The sequence below is a fragment of the Passer montanus genome, unplaced genomic scaffold (genome assembly GCF_014805655.1).
Source record: "Passer montanus isolate IOZ18808 unplaced genomic scaffold, ASM1480565v1 scaffold109, whole genome shotgun sequence".
NCBI lineage: Eukaryota > Metazoa > Chordata > Aves > Passeriformes > Passeridae > Passer > Passer montanus.
This window is the reverse complement of record NW_024357502.1, coordinates 252,914-269,061: the sequence shown is the minus strand read 5'-3', so window position 1 is coordinate 269,061 and position 16,148 is coordinate 252,914. Positions and strand designations below refer to the sequence as shown.

Here is a 16,148-nt window from a genome sequence, read left to right as displayed (position 1 = left end):
TCATCTGCACAGAAAGGGAGCAGGTGACTTTCGGGGGGGTGGAAGGGGTGGCTTCACTGCACTCATCCCAGCAGCCACCCCGCGAGGAGGGGAGAGCCAGCTCCGATGAATGAGGCAGCAGGGAACAATGGCTCCTCTCTGCACAGCATCTGTAGGAACTTCTCTGGGCAGCTTTTCCCAGTGCAGCCCTTGTCTGTCCTGGTTGTCCCACCAGTAATTGCAGGAGGCAGGAAATGCCTCCCTGGGGGGATGGCCAGGGGGGTTGTCTGTGCCTGGACTTTCCACGTCCCCAAACCCCCCGTTTTTTTATTTCCTCTTCAGACTGAGGAAGAAATGATGCTTTCACTGCGCTGACTCCTTGGCAGCTTCCCCTTGTCCAGAGGGGAGGCTGCAGCCCGTCCTCAGCCCGGGTGACACCAAGGCAGGCTCCACGCTGCTCCCCCGGCTGTGGCTGCCAGCAGGCAGGAATTCAGGCAGCTCCCCTGGGCTGACCAAAGGAAGGATTTCCTGCTGCTCACACCTCAGAGAGGGACAAGAGCCAGGGAAAGCAAGTCCTCCCATGCCAGCCCTCTCACGTGAGGGGGCACACTGAGCTAAAGCCATCCCTTTGGTGGGATGGGGCTCAGGGCACCTCCTTTGGTCCAAGAGCACCAGAATTCCTCATTCCTAAGGGAGGAAAAGACATTTGCCAATGTTGTTTTTTTTTCATTTGTTAAAACCCCACTAAAACTCACATATGTTCCAGTGATTTTTTTTTTTCCTGGACAAACAGCCACTTCAAAAATAGAACACCGAAAAAGAATCTGCAAAATAATTAAAAATAATAATAAGCAGAGAAATCCAATCATTTCCCCAGTTTCCCAGTTGATGTTTCTACTGCAGCTCAGTGCAATTTCAGCTTGAAATTTGCTTAAACATAATCATATTCTTCTTACAGAAATCAAAAAACCCAGCTCCAGAGCAATGTTTTTTACTCCAAATGAGGCTTTATTAACACTTTCTTTTTCCCCACTGAGCAGCTCAGGAAATGCTCATTTTGGGTGTGAAATACAGTTGCTAGAGACACTCATGTATTTACAACTTTTCAATTCTGGCAGAGGACTAGGAAACCTGTTAAGTGGATAGTTCCAGACTGGAACATGGTAGAAGCTTTCAAAAGGAGAGGAAGGCCGGGGAGGAAGGCCAAGGATCACACTTGCCTTTTGATTTTCCAAGCGGGAACTAAAAAAAGGAAAAAATAAAATAAAAAGTACTTTCTTGACTTTTTCTGTTTGATGTATAACACCTACAAATGGCTGTATGAATTATTTCCCTTCTCTGTTTTACTCCTGAAAAATAAAAGAGTGCAGTTCCTTTGCAGGAAGGATTAATGAGGTGATGCCACGAGGAAATGCAAGTTAAGAACCCTGAACAGCTCCAGCAGAAAAAAAAACCAAAACAACCAAACTTCCCAGAGCATTTAAATACCTGTTCAGTGAAAAGATCTGAGCCAGCAGTGGGAAAAAGCTCTCTCTGCAAATATCCAAAAGCACTGCCTGTGAGAACAGTGTCCTGGTCACCCCCTGAAGCATCCAGGGAGCCAGGGAAGGGAAGGGAAGGGAAGGGAAGGGAAGGGAAGGGAAGGGAAGGGAAGGGAAGGGAAGGGAAGGGAAGGGGGCTGTGTTAGGAGCAGCACAGCACCCTGGCTGGGAACAAGGCTGTCCCTCCTCCGTCGGTCAGTTAATTACTGGGGAACCTGAGGATGTCACTTCACATTTTGTGTCTCAGGTACTCCATGCATGAAATGGAGGTAGTGAAAAATGATGCTCACTCATCATAATCATAAAGATTAAGGAGGCAGGCTGTGCTGCTCGGCTCCCCAAGCCAGGGTCACCTGCTGGGCCGTGGGGATCAGAGCTGGGGGAAGCACCAGGGAATGGTGGCGAGGGACCAGAGCACCGCGGGGAAGGAGGTGTGGGGCCCTGCACATCCCCCGAATTACAGAGGCTTTTGGAGGACAACTGGGAGGTCATCACATGCAGGGGACTATGGAAGGTGCCGTGGCCGGGACGGGGGTAGCACACGGCCCGAATCTTCAGGGCAGTGTCACTGCCAGCAGCTGTCGGGAGCAGGACACGTCTCCAATGTGATGGGTCCGGTGCTTCCATCCGACTGGGAGGGCTGGGAGGAGGGCAGAGACGCCGGGACCCTGCCGGAGGGCAGCGGGTGAGGAAGAAGCCAGCCGGGCTTGCAGGGCCACGGCCAGGAGCCGGGTGCAGTGGATCGCGGCAGGACCCCCGCCCGGGGCTGCGGGGCGGGAGGCGGGGGCCGGGCCAGGCCCCTCCCCGGGCCGGGCGAGGCGGCGGGGCTGCCCGGAGCTCGGGCACGGCGGAGCTGCGCCCGCCGCGAGTCCCGCTGCCGAGACACGAGGGAGAAAGCAAAACACAAAAACACACCACAAGGAGGGAAAGAAAAAAAAAAAAAGAAAAAAAAAAAAAACCCAAGGAAAAGATTATAGTGAGAAGAAAGGCACATTAAATAATCAATGCTCCTGCAATAGCCGTGCCCACCCGGGCGGCCCCTCCGCGGAGCATGGCGCGGGGGGCGCGCAGCGCGGCGCGGCCGCGGGCATGACCCGGGCTTGGAGCGGGCCGGGGGGGCCGGGCCGCGGGGCCGCCTCCCTCCCTCCGCCCTGCCCAGCCCTCCGCGCATCCTCCGGCTCCGCCGAGCCGCGCCGAGCCGCGCCGGGCCGGGCCGGGGGTCCGAGCCGAGCCGAGCGGGAGGATGAGGGGCGTCCTCTGCTTCTGCACCCTGATCCTCCTGGGTGAGTAGCGCGGCGCGGGGGCGGCGGGGGCGCAACTTTGTGCCGGGCTCGCTGGCGGGGGCATTTCGGGCACCCCGGGCGGGGAGATCTCCGCTCCCCAGCGCTCACGGAGCGGCGATGAGCCCGGGTGGCATCACCGAGCCCGGCTGGACGGGCTGGGAGCCGCTCGGGGAAGGTGCCGCTGCCCGAGGCAGGGCGGTCGGAACGAGATGCTCGTGAGGGTCCTTTCCAGCCCGAACCGTTCCACGGCTCCGTGCCCATCCATCGGCTTTCTGCCGCCTCCTCCGCTCCGGACCCGCGCGCTGGGCTCGCTGCTGTCCTTTCGGATGCCCTGCTTGCCGCGGAGGTGCCAGATGTGCCCGCGGGTTCGGGCGCTTCCCGGGGCACAGCGGCTGTGCTGCGAGCGGGCAGGAGGATTTGCAGAGCGCCGGGAATGCCCCGGCGTGCGGGGCTGGGGCAGGTCCGTGCGGGGCTGGGGCAGTTCCGTGCGGGGCTGGGGCAGGTGTTGCGGGGCTGGGGCAGGTCCGTGCGGGGCTGGGGCAGGTCCGTGCGGGTGGCAGCCCCAGCTCTGTCACCGCTCTGTCACAGCCCCGGCGAGCCGCGCGTGTGCCGGGCTGCCTCGGGGGTCCCTGCTGAGATTCCCTCACAGCCCCCGGACCCAGCTGTCCTCAGGGCTTTGTTCCTGCACCGGGAGCAGGCAGTGGGGACCCCAGGTGTTCTCTCCATCCCTGCGGAGCGCTAAAGGCAGCCCTCGTCCCCTGGCGTGGCTGGGAGCGCCCCGGGCCCGCGGGGATGTGGCTGCAGCTCCGGGGCTTTGAGCATCCCGCTCGCAGCCTCCGCTCAGCCCGGAGCGGCCGCTCCTCCTGCTCGGATCCCGGGGCTGCCGCGTCCCTGGCACGGAGGGGACGTGGGTGAGGGGGCTGCAGCCCCCGGCAGCGGCTGGGACTGCCCGGGTGCCACCCCGGCTCCTCCCCGTGGGGCATTTTGTCCCTTCCCGGGGGGGCACCAGAGCCAACATTGAGCCTGTGCTTAAACAGACCAGGAAGGGCTGCGGGGAGGCTGGGAACGGGACGCGCCTGTTCTCTTCGGGTGCCCCTGCAGGAGGAAAAGGTCTTGGGGTGACTGCAAGCGGCTGGGACATCGTGGGGCGCCCGGCACTCGCTCCCTGCAGGGCCCGCACCCCGCTGGAGCCCCGCTCCTGGGGAGAACCGAGCCCCTGGGGAGAACCGAGCTTCTGGGGAGAACCGAGCTCTGGGCAGGACCGAGAACTCCTGGGCAGAACAGAGCTCCTGGGCAGGAGTGGGCAGGACAGAGCCCCGGCAGGACCGAGCCCGGGCAGGACCGAGCCCCGGCAGGACCGAGCCCGGGCAGGACCGAGCCCCGGCAGGACCGAGCCCCGGCAGGACCGGGCCCCGGCAGGACCGAGCTCCGGGCAGGACCGAGCTCCGGGCAGGACCGAGCCCGGGCAGGACCGAGCTCCGGCAGGACCGAGCCCCGGCAGGACCGAGCCCGGGCAGGACCGAGCCCGGGCAGGACCGAGCGGGTTCTCCCGCGGTGGGAGGCTCTCCCGGAGCTCCAGGTGTCTCCCCGTGCCGGCTCTCCCTGTCACTAGATGTCAGCAGCAGCAACTCTTCCCACATTGAGCCTGTGCTTAAACAGACCAGGAAGGGCTGCGGGGAGGCTGGGAACGGGACGCGCCTGTTCTCTTCGGGTGCCCCTGCAGGAGGAAAAGGTCTTGGGGTGACTGCAAGCGGCTGGGACATCGTGGGGCGCCCGGCACTCGCTCCCTGCAGGGCCCGCACCCCGCTGGAGCCCCGCTCCTGGGGAGAACCGAGCCCCTGGGGAGAACCGAGCTTCTGGGGAGAACCGAGCTCTGGGCAGGACCGAGAACTCCTGGGCAGAACAGAGCTCCTGGGCAGGAGTGGGCAGGACAGAGCCCCGGCAGGACCGAGCCCGGGCAGGACCGAGCCCCGGCAGGACCGAGCCCGGGCAGGACCGAGCCCCGGCAGGACCGAGCCCCGGCAGGACCGAGCTCCGGGCAGGACCGAGCTCCGGGCAGGACCGAGCCCGGGCAGGACCGAGCTCCGGCAGGACCGAGCCCCGGCAGGACCGAGCCCGGGCAGGACCGAGCCCGGGCAGGACCGAGCGGGTTCTCCCGCGGTGGGAGGCTCTCCCGGAGCTCCAGGTGTCTCCCCGTGCCGGCTCTCCCTGTCACTAGATGTCAGCAGCAGCAACTCTTCCCAGTCCCAAAGGTGGGTGGGGGGGTCCGTCCGGCCCCAGCAGGGTCTGGCCGTGCCCAGGCAGGGCCCGCTGTGCCCGGGGGCTGGGACAGCCCGGGAGCGGGCACGGCCCGGCTGATGGCCGCTCCATCCCGGGGCAGGGGCCGTGCCCGGGCAGGGCTGGGCTCAGCCTCCCCCCTGAGGCTCTCGGGGCTCGGGTGGCAGTCCCGGTCCCTGCGGGATCCGCTTTCCAGGCGGCTCGCATTGGCTGCCTCACGGATTGACTGCCTGATGGCTGACTGGTGGGCTGATCGATTTCTCTGGAGAAAGTGGGCTTAGAGAAATGAGCAAATGGCCGGTCCCATTGTCGGCAGTGCCGCTGGGAATAGGGGACAGGTGTCAGGGATACACTTGTCACCTCTGCTCCAAGCCAGAGCAAAGCCATCCGCTGCTATTCACCCTTTGCCCTGGGGTCCTGGGGTCTCCAGAGGGACCTTTTCACCCCTGGACTGGCATTTGACCCCTGCAGGCACAGCACCACCCCAGCAGCTGCTCCTGGACACCCTCAGCCTTTTCCCTAGGTATTTTTGGGATGTTTGTGTGGATGGACATGGAGATGTGCCAGGGAGATTCCCTGCAGGGATCCAGGGCTGGAGAGGGCAGGCACCAGCCTGGCAATTCCCAGCTTCATCCCCACTGGCTGTGCACCCTGTGGGCTGCAGTGCGAGCTCCTCACTTTTGGTGTGTCCCCTCTGGCATTTTTGGGATGATCCTGGCTGCAGGAGGCAGTTCTTGGTGAGATGAGGGCTCTGCTAAAGGCACTGTCACCATCAGCCAGCCTGCATGGAGATGCAGGTTCCTGCTGGCACAAGCACACAGGGTGGCCTGGAGCAGGCCACTTGCAGAACTGAACAATGTTCTCCTTTTCCTCAGCTGCTTTTCAGCCAGATCAGCTCCCTGAGCTGTCCCCCAGCAGCCACACTGAGGAAGAAGCCAGCCGGGCTTAGGCGTGCGGGGCTGGGGCAGGTCCGTGCGGGGCTGCATTGGCAGTGCAAGGACAGAGCAGGAGCACCGTGCCACCCCTGGGGACCAGGGCATGGCACTGGGCAAGCTCGTGGCTGCTGTCGTGTGCCCTGCTATTTACTTGGATAGAAATCCCACCCTCGGGGCAGTGGTGGGGCTGTCAGGGAGACTTTGGAGAATCAGGGCTCCAGGAAGCACTGATGGAGTGCATGGAGAGAGTGTGATAATTCGACAAGGACGCTGGGCTGCACTGTGAGCAGCCCCAGGGAGCTGCCAGCTCTCAGGACACTCTGCACTGACAGGACCCTGGGCTGAGGTGAGGATGGGCGCTGGGCACAGCTGGACTTTGCTGTGGGAGCAGGAGTCAGCTCTGGCCCTGGCAGGAGGAGGCAGGAGCTCCAGGGGGCTCCAGGGATTATTCCTGCTGCAGCTTTCCCTGGCTGGTCCCTTGCAAGGTTCCCTGTTTGCCACAGGCTCCTCACAGATCCCATCAGACAGGGATCATCTGGAGGACCTTCACTGCTTTGGGAACTCAGATCCCATGGAAAGAGCAGAAAAAATCTCTTGAAAAATGCACCTGTGTGTGTGTGAGAGAGAGGGAAACTCTCCTCAAATTAGTGGCTTTGTCAGTTCTGACAGGAGCAATCCGTTATTTGCATCAAGGAATGTGATAATTATGTCTGTCCGTGTTGGTGCACAGGAGAAATAAAACTTCTTCCTCAACAGGCTGCCCACAAAATGCTGTGCAGATCCCTCTGCAAGGACCTTACCACACCCAGAAAATATTTTTTCCAGAGCTCTGCAGCCTTAAATAGTAATTATTGCTGGGTAAAAATTAGTACTACTTAAGGCTAATAATTAGTATGAATTACTGTGAATAGCATTTTATTTTGCTTTTGGAGACAGAAATGTCTTCCCTGCTCTCCTGGCAATTTTCACAGATGATTTCTATTGTGCCTGAAATTCTCTTCATCATTTTCACACAAGACTTGTTCAGTTTTATAACTCACCACTTGGTCATTTTAAAACATGACTTCTAATGTCTCTAAAGTTTGCCACCTTTTGATAAAAATACCTTGCTCCAAGATATTCATGATTTCTTTTTCCCTCAAGTGGACTTTATATTCCTTTTGCTTCCTTAAAATATATATAAATGACCTCTTTCTTCTCAACCCAAAAGTGAGAAAGGACAAATTGAAAGGCAGTTCTCCTGCTAGAAGAATTTTTTCAGAAGAACACATTTCAGTGAAAAAATAAAAAGGAACAAAACTATGGGAAGCTTGTTCCTGTCAATCTTCAGCTCAGTACAGCTCCCTTGTTTTGAAAGCATCTGTCAGAATCCCCCCTGGCAGCACCTCCTGGCAGTGCCCCGTGCCTGCAGGGCCGAGGGGCAGGGCTGGGCAGAGCTCACCCACCTGAGCCCCTGCCTGCCTCCCTCTGCTGCATCCCAGCGGGGCTCTGGGGGGCTGGACCTCTGGGAAAAGGAGGCTGGATCCCTGGAAAGCAGGCTGCACCCCTGGGAAAGCAGGATGGATCCCTGGGAAAGGAGGCTGGATCCTGGGAAAGGAGGATGGATCCCTGGAAAAGCAGGCTGGATCCCTGGGAAAGCAGGCTGGATCCCTGGAAAGCAGCATGGATCCCTGGAAAGCAGCCTGGATCCATGGGAAAGCAGCCTGGATCCCTGGGAAAGGAGGCTGGATCCATAGGAAAGCAGGCTGGATCCTTGGGAAAGGAGGCTGGATCCTGGGAAAGGAGGCTGGATCCCTGGGAAAGCAGCCTGGATCCATAGGAAAGGAGGCTGGATCCCTGGGAAAGGAGGCTGGATCCATAGGAAAGCAGGCTGGATCCTTGGGAAAGGAGGCTGGATCCTGGGAAAGGAGGTTGGATCCTGGGAAAGCAGCCTGGATCCTCGGAAAGCAGGCTGGATCCCTGGAAAGCAGGCTGGATCCTGGGAAAGCAGCCTGGATCCCTGGAAAGCAGGCTGGATCCTGGGAAAGCAGCCTGGATCCCTGGAAAGCAGGCTGGATCCATGGAAAGCAGCCTGGATCCCTGGAAAGCAGGCTGGATCCCTGGAAAGCAGCCTGGATCCCTGGGAAAGCAGGCTGGATCCTTGGAAAGGAGGCTGGATCCTGGGAAAGGAGGTTGGATCCTGGGAAAGCAGCCTGGATCCTGGGAAAGCAGGCTGGATCCCTGGAAAGCAGGCTGGACCCTCCAGGCTGAGAGGGCGAGGTTGAGGAGGTGGTGGGAATGGAGCCAGGGATGGATGATTCCCTGCAGGTGGAAAGGAGAGCCCAGCCCGTGGGCAGGGGTGCTGTGGGGGACAGGGACCCAGGGCTGTCTCACACAGGGCAAGGAGGGTTCAGAGGTGAAGCCACCATTTCTCCTGGGCAAGGAGAACCTGGGAGTGCCACAAGGAAGGAAAATGAGTGTGCAGGAAGGTCACATCACACTGGAATCACCCATGAGTCGTCCAGGAGCTGGGGCTGGTACCGGGGCATGCACAGCTGGCTCTGGCTGAGCTGGAGTGAGCTTGGTGAGTGCTGAGACAGGCTGTGGGCCTCGTGGATATTGCCAGGCATCTCCCTGCATCTCCCTGGGGGTGCTGCAGGCCCCACCTCTGGGAGCATTCGAGCTGAGGCTGGATGGGGCTGTGAGCAGTGGGAGATGTCTCTGCTCCTGAAAAGTTCCTTTCAACTCCATCCAGTCCATGACAGGGATTTTTGATTAAATGAACTTTAAAAGGTCCCTTCCAGCCCAAACTGTTCAGTGACTCTGTGGTGAGAAGTCCTGCCCCAGCTGCAGATCTCTTGGGGCCCTTCAGTCCCTCAGCAGAGGCGCATCTGTCCCTGCCCGTGGGGATGGGGTCCTGCTCACCCCCATCCTGCTGTCCTCAGAGCCGGCTCATCCCTGCTCTGCCCCCTGGCACGGGGTTCAGCCGGGGGTCCTGCTCACCCCCATCCTGCTGTCCTCAGAGCCGGCTCATCCCCTGGCACGGGGTTCAGCCACCTGCTGCAGGTGGCTGGAAGGGCTGGGTGACCCCAGAGGGACAGAACAAACCTCACTGCCCCAGTGTCCTCATGGGAACAGCTCTCCCCTGTGTCCTGTGGTGTTGGATAAATACTCTCCACTCTAAACTGCTCTGGCCATGTCCTGTCACTCTCACGTCTCATCTCCCTTCATGTGAGTCCATCTCCTTCCTCCACAGGTGTCCCCTCCAAGCTCAGGGGCCCTTGTGGCTCTGCACAGCTCCTGCCAGGAGGGGACAGCCGGGGGGGTCGGGCTCTGCTCCAGGGAACAGGGACAGGAGCAGAGGGAACGGCCCCAGGGGAGCCTCAGGGTGGGCACTGGGAAATTCCTCATGGAAAGGGCAGGGGTGGAGTGCCCATCCCTGGGGGATTTCAGAGCCCTGAGGATGTGGCACTTGGGGACAGGGGCAGTGGTGGCCTTGGCTGTGCTGGGGATGGTTGGACTCAGTGGTCTGTTCCAATTTAGAGGGCTTTTCCAGTTTAAATTATTCTGGGACTCTGTTTTTCTCTTTCTATGCAAATCCATCTGGAAAGCAGTTTGCATGAAGGATGCAGTAAGAACAGTTGTGCTGTGGCTCTGATTTACAGAATCCAAGTGGCAAGGCCTGTCTGTGATACCTGTCCCCTCCCAGGGCTCTGGCAGAGCTATTGCAGCCCTCCCCCTCTGCTGGTGACATATGGCTCCGAGGCTGCTCTGACACACAAGTGCAGGCAGCTGGCTTTTGAGGGGAGAGGAATGGGACAGGTTTTTTCGTGCTTCTTCCAAAAGGAGGATCAAATTGCTCATCTTTCAAACACCTCCAAGCTCAGCCATCTCTTTGTTCCCCCAAGGGGGTGGCAGTGCACTTTGGGATGGGAGCTTAAGCAGCTCCAGATGCTAACGGGCTGAGAGCTGAGACTTGAGCGGCTGCTGGGTTTTCCCTCCTCGCCTCCTGTTACTTGTACAATGAAAAGAAGGCAGGCACATCATTTGGTTAGACCCCACCTGCATGCCGCTGTCCCACGCTGCTCAGGGGGTCAGCTCTCCTCTCCTCTCCTCTCCTCCAGGGACCCCAGCTGCCCGTGGCTGCCAGCCCAGGAGGGCTGGAAGTGCCCAGGGAGGAGTTCAGCTCCAGGCAGTCAGCAGGAGCAGCCCGGGGAGCCCTGTGAGATCTGAGGTGTCTGGAGCCTCAGAGCTGAACTGGGCCCAGCAAGTGCCCAGGACAGGTCCTGAGAGAGCTCCAGGGTGCCTAAAGAGGTGCTGGAGTGAACTCCATCTCTGCAAAATAATCAGGCTTTGCCTCGAGCTTCGCATCAAATGAGGCTGGCTGGTGCCTCCTGGGAAATCCCATCCTCCTCGATTAATCAGAGCAAAGGAAATGCAGGGCAGCCACAGCCTCGTGGGAAGGGAGCCTTCACTTGGAACGTGGCTGTGAATTCTTGTTTTGAGCAAACACAATGTCTGGGCCACCACTCTGCAGAGTTCATGTGGTCCTGTCCGTGAGAATTTTACAGAAACAGTCAAATCAATCATAAAGGGGTTTGAATTTCTCAATTCATCTTCTTTTACTGTTGCAGTCTTTATTGAACACTTTGCTCTTTTTTTTTTTCCCTCCTGCTGCCCAAACTGGATCCCCCTAAGTGTCACCTCCACCTTATTTAACTGCTGCAGCCTTTATTGAACATTTTGCTTTATTTTTTCCTCCTGCTGCTCTAATTGGATCCCCCAAAGCCTCACCTGCATGGTGATGGCAGCTTGCATGTCTTTCTGTCCCTTGCTCAGTCTAGGGAAGGTGGCAGGGGTGGGATGGGATGGGCTTTAAGGTCCCCTCCAGGCCAATCCCCCCACGTTCCCTGGCTGAGTGCTGTGTCCCCATCACTGCTGTCTGGCCTGCACCCCACAGCCTGGCTGCAGCTGCAGTGGTGTGTCCTGCAGCCAGCCCGCCCCCCTCCTCAGAGCTGCTCCAGCCAGGAGATCCAGAGAGGCTCACAGCTCCTCAGGGACCCGCTCTGGCTCTGGATAAGCAGCTTCTGGCTCAGTCCCAGTCTCCCCAGTGCTGTCCTCCTGCGTGCAGGGCGATAAGCTGCCCGAGCCCAGGGACCCCAGCCTGCAGCCCCAGCCCCTGCAGCCTGCAGCTGGCTCCTGCAGCGCTCTGCAGCTTCCCTGGGGGCTGCTGTGAGCAGCACAGGGCCCCTCCGGGGGCTGTCACAGGCTGGAGGTGACAGAAGCCCCTGGAGCCCTCTGTAAGGCAGTGCAGGTGAGGACGTGGTGTCTGCGAGCGGGGAGGGAGCAGAGCTGCACGCTGAATTATCGGGCTTGGGAAGAGCCCAAGGCGTTGGAGCTGTTTGTGTGAGCCCTGGGTGAGGCTGAGTGTGCTCAAGTGTTTCCTGCCTGCTGAGGAGTTCACTCTCCTTGCAAGGTTAGTTGATTTGACACGAGTTACAGCAATTTCACGGTACATTTTTCTCCCCTTCCAAGACATTTGTCTTGTTTCTTCCTCTTGGTAAGAGAACATAACCCAGTGAGGCTGCTTGAGAGACAAAGTGCTCACCTTGGGCTGCTGACACAGGGACAGTCCCTGGGGGAGCACAGAGCTTGCCTTCAGTGTGGGGAGAGTGCTCAGGGGTCGTGGTGCTCAGAGCCCACAAAACCTTCAGGTAACGTGACAGAGGTGTCTCCACGAGGAGCTGGCGTGAGGAGGAGCTCGAGTGTGTGAGGAATGTAATACCTTCAGAGCAGAATGTAGTATCTTCAGATGCTGTGGCTCTGACACCTCACCCTGAGCGCCCCAAATTTGGGCAAGACTGTGGGCTCGCACCTTTTGTCTGCTGCCTGGCAGGGAACTGCTGCAGGAGAAACTGAAATGGTTGCACTCTGTGATCCCAGAGGTGTTTCCTAACCTAAAAGATTCCATGGTTCTATTAATAAAAGCTTTGATTTCAAATTACCCAAAGGGAGGAGAGCCAGTTTCCCCTAAGAGGGCTGATGGGATCACTGCAGGACTTGTCAGGCTTTGGAGAATTAGCAAACCTTAAACCAGAATTGCTGCCCTGGGGAACTCCCCAGAAGTGTTTGGGTGCCCCATTCCCTGGGAACATGCTGATTTTCCCTGTCCAGTCAGAAGTCTTGTCTCCTTTTCGTGATTCAAAAGGAAATGTCCTGAGATGAGAAACCTCCTGTAGGACGGAGCTTTAGAGGCTCTCCTGCTGTTTTGGGAACTTTGCTGAACATGCGCTACAAGAGCTCTCCATCAGGGCCAGGAGACTTGGGAACAGAGGAGAAGGTCTGAGCAGATCCTGCTCTGGAGGTGGGATGTGGGAGAGAAGAGGCTCCTGAGGTGCCAGGAGGTGCAGATGGAGCCTCCTGTGGTGACAGGAGCTCAGCAGCTGGCAGGAGCAGCGTGCAGGATGAAGGTCTGAGAGCCCCTCTGGATCCAGGGGAGCCCCGAGGGCTGCACTTCCCTCCTGCCCAGGGGATGTGATTCTCTGCAGGTGGGGTGACAGCTCGGGGCCATCTGTCACTGTGGGGTGTGGGCACACATCCCAGGAGAAGCAGCAGCAGAGTTCCACCTTCCTGGGCCCAGTGCAATTTCCCTCTCCTGGTGTTGCCTCATTCCTGCTCCCCACAGACCAGCCAGGGCAACCCTTAATGTGTGCTGGAAAGCCTGCTGGTAATTAAGTACCTGACTCCAGGGGCCCAGATCTCTAATTGAGTTCATTAGATGCTATTGCATTACCAGTAAGTTTTGATCATAATGGAGGGGCTGGAGCAAAAAACAAACTAACAAACAGGAATTAAAAAAACCCCAAACAGCAAGAAGAAATCCAGTGAACTCCCCCAGAAGTGTTTAATCTGCACTGTTTGTCTGTCCCATGGGATGAGGAACTGCAGCATCTGGCTCTGGCTCTCTCAGGTTTTGGATAATTATGCAAATTCATCCAGGTGTAAAATCAGGACCTTTTTAAAGTAGGGGAATTCTTGTGAGGCAGAACCAGGAGTGTTTGACCCGGGATATTTGTGTTTGTGGGCAGCAGCAAACTCCAAGCTGGGATCAGGAACGAGGTGACTTCCAGCAGCCCCTGCCCCTGTGAAGAGCACAGAACCCACTGAGCTCTGTGTCTGTGCTCAGGCTGGACCAAGGTCAAGTGAAATCTCTGAAAACCTTCTTTCCCCCATCCCGGGGGATGCTGGGGAGCAGGGATCCTGCCTTGCTCTGCTGAGGACTCAGCCCCTCAGGGGATCAGCCGTGGAGGGGGAAATGTGACAGCCTCTGGTGGAAGAGCAAGCTGGAAAGCAGAAGCTCATTTCCCAGAAAAATATTGGGCTTTTGGTACAGTTTGACTTTTGAACAACAATGACAGATCAGGAACAGTAAAATTTGAAATAAAAGATAGCAAGTGGAAAATGAAATGCTTATTAAGTATAATTCCAGGGGAAGAAAAATGAGGACTAAAATGAAGCCGCAGATGTTCCTCTTCTGTTTTATCTGCTTTTATTAAGAAAATAGAAAATGGTCTTCCTGGAGGGACCTTGGACAGGAAGAAAAATGGAATCTGTCTCTCACTTGTCCCCTGCCCACACACCAGAGAGGGATGGTCCCAGAGGCTGCAGGAAATGGGTTTCATCCCACCTGGTTTCCACCTGGGAGGAGAAGCTGGAGGGACACTGCTCCTCTCTGCAGGTTGGTGTTACCTCCCAGCACACCGAGCCAGTCCCAGTGACACCTTTGGCTCTTCCTTGACCAGTGAGATGAACCCAGCTGAAGCCACCAAGTTCTCGTGGTCCTCCAAGGCGCAGCTGATGCAGGAGGGAGAAGTCAAGGACCCATCATTTCAGTCTATACAACTTAATAACAAAAGATAAAGAAAATGAGACTAAAACATTATTTAGCGTTTGGTTTTTCTACTTGCAAAGCCCCGATTTCCCCAGGGAACATACTTTTCCTTGGTTAAAAGAGAAAGAAAGAAATCCAGTGAGAAGTTTCTGTTTCACAGACCTGGTGGCTCCAGTCCTGATGGTGGTTGGGACTGCGTGGACTTGGTGCCTCTTCTGGTGCTCACAGAGGCCACCCAGAGCCCAGGAGCATTTGGAGCCTTGGGAATTGCTTGTCCCACATGTTGAAGTCCCTGAGCAAAAAAACAAACTAACAATCAGGAATTGAACCCAAATAGCAAGAAGAAATCCAGTGAACTCCCCCAGAAGTGTTTAATCTGCACTGTTTGTCTGTCCCATGGGATGAGGAACTGCAGCATCTGGCTCTGGCTCTCTCAGTTTTGGACAATGATGCAAATTCATCCAGATGTAAAATCAGGATCTTTTTAAAGCAGGGGAATTCTTGTGAGGCAGAGCCAGGAGCGTTTGACCAGCCAGTCCCGTGCTGCACTGCTCAGGAGCCAAGGGCCGTTCCCAGCCCCTGTCTGAGGGGTTGCTGTGCCTGGCAGGAGGCACAGTTCAACAGCCTGGGTGGGCAGCTCTGGGTCACTGCATCTGTGCTTTCCTGGGCTCAGGGGCGAGGCAGGGCACTGGGACCACCCTGCCCCTGCCAGCCCTGCCCCTGCCAGCCCTGTCCATGTCCTGCCCCTGCAGCCCTGCCCTGCCAGCCCTGCCCTGCCCAGCCCTGCCCCTGCCAGCCCTGCCCTGCCAGCCCTGACCCTGCAGCCCTGCCCCTGCCAGCCCTGCCCCTGCCAGCCCTGCCCCTGCCAGCCCTACCCGCTGCTCGGGCAGCCCCAGAGCCTGCTGCACACCCGTGTTTGTTCAATCCCCTTCAGCTCACATCCATCTCCCTCCCTGCTGCTGCAGCCCAGGGCAGAGCCCTGGCCGTGGCAGGAGCTGGCACAGAGCAGAGCTTGGCCCTGGTGGGTTATGGAGCAGGCAGGCTGGCTGCCAGGCCAGGTGCCACGCTGGGTGCCATGCTGGGTGCCATGCTGGGTTCCAGGCCAGGTGCCAGGCTGGGTGCCATGCTGGGTGCCATGCTGGGTTCCAGGCCAGGTGCCAGGCTGGGTGCAGGCTGGGTTCCATGCTGGGTGCCAGGCCGGGGGCCATGCTGGGTTCCATGCTGGGTGCCAGGCTGGGTTCCAGGCTGGGTGCCAGGCTGGGTGCCAGGCTGGGTGCCAGGCCAGGTGCCAGGCCAGCAGCAGCTCCCTGCAGAGCCCCTGTAGCCCTGCCCTGCCCTGGGCAGGCAGAGCCTCTCCCGGCCTGCCCTGCAGTGGGCACGGCCTCGCGGAGCAAGGGAATGCACGTGAGAGGTGCCCGGGGTGCCTGGTTTGTCCATGCTGAGCGGGGAAGGACGGCACGGGAGAGAACATGATCACACTCTATAAATACCTTCAAGGTAACAGTGCCGGGGGAAGAAGAGGATTAGTCACACTGCTGTGAGACAGGGACGGGAGGAGAGACAGCAACAGCGTGAAGCACTGGAGGAAAAAGTTTTGAGTATTAGGAGTGAAATGTTTAGGCTATTTTTCTTTCTCATTTATGATGGAAAAAGAAATTGCAGGGTCTCAGTTTGAGTTATCCTTGAGGCTCGATGAATTTTTTCAGAGCTGTGAGTCACAGGCATGAGCAGTAACCAGTGCGTGGCTGTGAGGGATCTGCAGGAACTGGGTGCACCAGGAGTTAAACAAGGGGCCAGTGTGGCCTTGGGGACAGCAACAGTGTCACCAGGCAGGGGGTCACCCTGCTGCCTGCGCCTCTGGGAGTCCAGGGCTGGCCACAGCTCTTCCCCTCTCCCCAGCACATCCCAAACTGGTGCGGAAGGTCCCGAGGGAAGGTGGTGCTGCTCAGTCCCAGTGCCACTGGATGTGCAGCCGGGAGAGGCTCAGGGCTGGAGCTGGGTCTGGGCGAGCCCTGAGCTCTGCCTGAGGCTGCAGGGGTGAGCTGGCTGCTGCTGTGCCCCAGGGCAGCCTGGGCACCTCACACCAGTGTACCCCTGCCAGGCAGAGCTCCAGGGGTGAGCTGGCTGCTGCTGTGCCCCAGGGCAGCCTGGGCACCTCACACCAGTGTACCCCTGCCAGGCAGAGCTCTGCCCCAGCCCTGGCCCTGCTCTCCCGGGGATGGAGCTGGCCAGGCAGGAGTTTGGAGCTGCCCTCCCCGAGGGG

At 58.4% G+C, this 16,148-nt stretch overlaps 1 protein-coding gene across 1 annotated transcript in view; it reads left to right on the top strand.

The window, feature by feature from the left end:
• Nucleotides 1–2,700: 2,700 nt before the first annotated feature.
• LOC120509733 (GDNF family receptor alpha-4) overlaps nt 2,701–16,148 on the top strand; it is a 73,782-nt gene continuing 60,334 nt past the window's right edge. Inside the window, exon 1 of the mRNA XM_039724807.1 lies at nt 2,701–2,803. Within this exon, the coding sequence (XP_039580741.1) occupies nt 2,764–2,803 (40 nt within the window). The 5' untranslated portion in view covers nt 2,701–2,763. The remainder of the gene's footprint in view (nt 2,804–16,148) is intronic.